This window comes from Histoplasma capsulatum, genomic scaffold, assembly GCF_000149585.1.
Source record: "Histoplasma capsulatum NAm1 scaffold_1 genomic scaffold, whole genome shotgun sequence".
Classification (NCBI taxonomy): domain Eukaryota; kingdom Fungi; phylum Ascomycota; class Eurotiomycetes; order Onygenales; family Ajellomycetaceae; genus Histoplasma; species Histoplasma mississippiense.
In genome coordinates, this window is record NW_001813982.1 from 2,335,691 (window position 1) to 2,340,006 (window position 4,316).

The following is a 4,316-nucleotide window of genomic DNA, read 5'->3' on the forward strand; positions in this document are numbered from 1 at the left end:
CTGTCGGGTCGTGGTTCCCCACCGGGTGGTGTTGTCGATCATATCCTTGCTGATGAGCTGCTGCTGATTGCTGTGCATGTGCAGCTGCGGCCTTGGCGGCATTCTTCGTTGCTTTTTTGCCCTTGCGACCTTTCATCTTGGCCTTTTCAAGCAGTCTCCTCTTTTCCGCTAGCCGCCGGCGCTCCTTGCGGTCTTTAATTTCATACTGCCTGATCAGCGCCTCTGGTGGCCGGCCGAATATACTTTCATATTCGCAGAACTCGCATATCCAAATCTCGTCGATGTTCGGCGGGTGGTGGAGATTCGCATACTGTTGTCGTAACCGACGTTGACGAGCGGCCAAGGCATAGATGCTTCCCGGGGACCGTCGTGTTTTCTTGCCCGAGGTGGCGTTTTGGCCTGTGTTTTGTGACGGGTGCTGAGCCTGCACCTGGCCTTGGTGATTTGTCTGGGACGCTAAATTCGGGCTCGTCTGCGTCCCCTGTGTCGAAAAACCCCTTTGACCCGGGGCCATTGAAGAAAGTGGTTGGTTACCTGCCCGATGATGTTGTTGGATAGAATAGGAGTTCTGGGTTTGCCACGCCATGCCTTTCGATGAGTCGGATTCGCAGGTAAAGGTGAATTGTGTTTTTGTTGGAGAGGGCTTTCTTGTCTGGTCTAACAAGCTCGTGTTATCTTGTCCCTGCGGTGTTGACGCTGAAAGAGCCGCGGCATTGGCTATGGCCGCAGAAATGATTCCTTGGTCAGAATGGTTCGAGAATTCACCTGGGATCTGTCAGTAATCTTGACCCGGGTCTTGAAAAAAATTAATATCATGTTGAAAGTCAAGCTATACCAATTGATTCTTGGCCCATAGAAGTTGCTACCTCCTTGCGTCCAATTCCAGATCGGCCTCCGAGCCAAGAATTCGGGTTATGAACAGCGAGAGGGGTCCTTCCGCTGACCGTACGGCTAGCATTCCGGCCATAACGCCCTCTTCCGGATCCCGATATACCGTTCACCGCCGGTGAAGCGGGATTCCCGGTTCCGTAATACGAGCCAGTTCCGCTCCCGTCATCTATAGAGGACGAATTGCCACTGTTCGTCGAAATGCCCCGGGTAATCATATCTGCAGATAAATTCGAATGGTTTCCAGGGTTACCGGACGTGGGTATCTTCCTTTTCTTTTTATTGTTTGTGTTCTCAAAAGCATCGTAGCCATCAGGCCCAGCCGAAGGCGTTTTGGTTGGCGTGTCCTCCAGATGTTTGACGTATTTCTGGCCGGTTTCGCCCATGGGGGACAAGGACGATCTATGGAACCCGCCACTTCGACGGACAACCACGGGGCCGTCTTCATCACCGCTGTCTACGCTCTCATCATACAGATGGTGGTGGTCGCCTTCAGGACTATGCTCGCGTCCGTAATTTGTCTGTTGCACGTAAACCTTGGCATTATTAACAACATCGCCATTCCCAGAATAAGAACCGTAGAAAACTTGGGTGACAGGCGGGGCAGGCGGGTAAAGTATAGATTCAGCAGCCTCAGGGGATAGACGTGCACGGATGGGACGCTTCGGTAGGGGACGGATCAAACGATCTGGGAACACAGGAGATGGAGTGTCAGGAGCGGAAGTATAAGTCCCGCCTACGTGATGACAGCATCAGCATCCAAAGATCACAAATTTGTAGAAAGTGGATTTGTATATTGTTTCTATAAAGCTCCCCAGGCGAGGTTGAGTGGGAAAAATAGTCCATGATACTTTTCATTTTTTCAAATTTTCAAAAATTTTTTTTTCCTCTTCTTCTTCCCACCAAACCGAAGTACAGCTCATCAGGGAGACCCCTAGTATCAAGCATACGGTGGGTAGATAACTGGAGTGGAAGTGACATACTCAGTGTGGCAGCCATTTTCCAACCTCGTAAATCCAACTTCAAACGAGATATCCAGGTTTGCTTGGATTCAAGATGAACGTTTTGATACTGTGTGCTTTGCGGTGGAGGATTTCAGGGTGGAATGCAGGAGGGGGGAATTGTGGAATGATAGAGAAGTCAAAATCGAGCTGGGGAGCACCACGAAGTCAGCAGGATATTTCATAGATTTGACATCCCAGCGTCCAGCCAGAGAGCAGATATTGTAGGTACATTAACAAGTCCTCAGAGAGAGATTGGGAGAGAACTTGCCTAGCACGATGGGGAATGAATGATGAGATGACAAATATGGGTGTACCGGGGATCCGCAAGTCGACAGCAAAAGGGATGCCGGCCGTGTGCATATATATCGATACGTTCTATATATCTCCAGTACAGCTGAATCCAACAAACAAGCGAATCGACAGGGCGGGCAATCCAGACAGAGATCCTTCACAAGCAGAGCAAAGAACTGGCGATGGAAGCAGAGGTGTCGATGTAATCGCTGGGACTGGGTGTTGAGCTTTCGGTAAATACAGCACCTGCGCTAACTGGTTTGGGAGCACAACCCTCCAGGCCAGACTGGGAGATTCAACAACATTGTACCAGCATCGGCAGCCCAGACAGCGGGTGCGGGATATGCCTGTGGTATTCCGTTATTGCCCTCCAGTTTTCTTGTATACCGCCCCTTCTGCATTATCTTTAACTACGTTTGTACAGGTTTACAGTCCGGATAACCATCCGTGTTAGTGGCAACAGTGTATGAAAGTCCTCTCACCGTCCGTGGCAAAGTTGCCCTCGATCTCAACCAGCTTTTTCCTTCTACGTGTACTGTTTTTGCCCGAAGACCCGGTGCAGGGGAATAGGACAGAATAACAACACCAAATCACAGCCAATGGGAACAACACGATCCGCCTTTTTTCTTGCGGGGAACTTCCGCGACATGGGCCGTAGACCCAAGCGTCCGTTGAGGACACACTCATCAATCACACGGCGTTGGTTTGGATATGTTCTCTCTATCCAATTAACTTCCATTTATTTCGGATACGTGGATATTGCCGTGACATCAATCCATTAGGGGGCCGTGCAAAGGGTCTTGGGGTCTCTTGGGCAAGTTCAACATTTTCATCCCTTTGGAGCTGAAGAAGACCGGACGGGGCGTTGCTTTGGGCGGGAGGCGGGACGTGGCAGACGTATTCATTTCTATTTCATTATTTAGTCGGAGAAGAGGAACTCGATGATCTCTTGATGCGATCATTGTCACCCATAGTCCGATTGCATCAACAGCCCGCCCCGCCGCATGCCATCTGTAAATAATCTTCCATGTATACAACAATCCTTCTGCCATACGGAGTACATGTAAGCATGAATGGAAAATTGGGAACTGTAAGGGATTTTCAGCATATCCACTCTGGAAGGATGAGCGTGGCCCCTATCCGTCTAGACCTTACAGGATGATATCACCAGGTCCATTACAGGAGCGCTGGAAGCGGGATATAGAGCAACCGATTCGATCTCATCGTGGATGGAATCTCTAGAATGTACGGGACGGTTAAATTGTGTTAGTGAGGAAACAGCTCCCAGGAGTAGGATCAAAGGCACCAACATTGCACCACACCAGTTTTCATTGCTGCTGCCTCGGGATGAGATTGCTATTATTAGGTATCTGTTCAGTCTGAAGGTCTGTGTAGAAAGGAACATATAATCAATAACTATATAGTACATGCCGGAATCATGGCGGAGTTGTCCGGGGCATCGGTTGATTTACACAACGCCATTGACATGGCGAGAGAAGACAGCTACTGCAGGGATCTGATGGTGGGTTGTCCTAGTATTTTGAGGACGATCAAATCAAAAAGAAAACGCCAGCTGCTGTCCCGAGGGTGACAAACAATAACAGCAACAGTAACTAACATGCCTGGGGCGTGGTCATCACAGCGCGAGGGTTTGGCTGGGAACTTTGGTTGGTTTGTCTAGAACACTTGTTAATTAATTAACCGAAGGCGCGTGTGGTGCTGGGCTGTTGGCGCTGGCAAGATTGCGCGGGGAAAAACGAGGACGAGATCCGCCGAACCCTCGCCCGGACCAAGGGTCGCCTTCTCATCACCGCACTTATATGAGTCCATTTTGTCCTGCACATCCCTCACGCTCTTGAACACTGCCTCCAGCCAAACCTCTCAGAGCATGTGGCCTTTCAGTTTGTCGTCTGTTCTGTTTCTGAATGTATTTATCTCTCCCTTTTGATCTTTGAAAACTGTTTCCAATTGCCAGTCAGCTCCCGTAGCTACGGGCGAACTCGAACCACGACCACATCCACCCCGCCCCTTTAAAATTCTATTCGTTTCTCGACTGCAATTACCTTTGATAAAGGAAGTCGATCGTGACGGCTTCTAGAATTTTTTATGATTTGGCTAGGAAGGCCGGCTTCG

The 4,316-nt window shown here is 49.7% G+C and overlaps 1 protein-coding gene across 1 annotated transcript; it reads right to left on the reverse strand.

Annotated features, from left to right (window-relative positions):
- Positions 1-146: 146 nt before the first annotated feature.
- Positions 147-1,887, reverse strand: HCAG_00681 (predicted protein; the record flags this gene model as incomplete). Its single annotated transcript, XM_001543585.1, has 4 exons — positions 147-168; positions 207-717; positions 836-1,624; positions 1,872-1,887. 4 exons carry the CDS (start codon positions 1,885-1,887, stop codon positions 147-149), a joined length of 1,338 nt encoding a protein of 445 aa, XP_001543635.1.
- Positions 1,888-4,316: the final 2,429 nt, after the last annotated feature.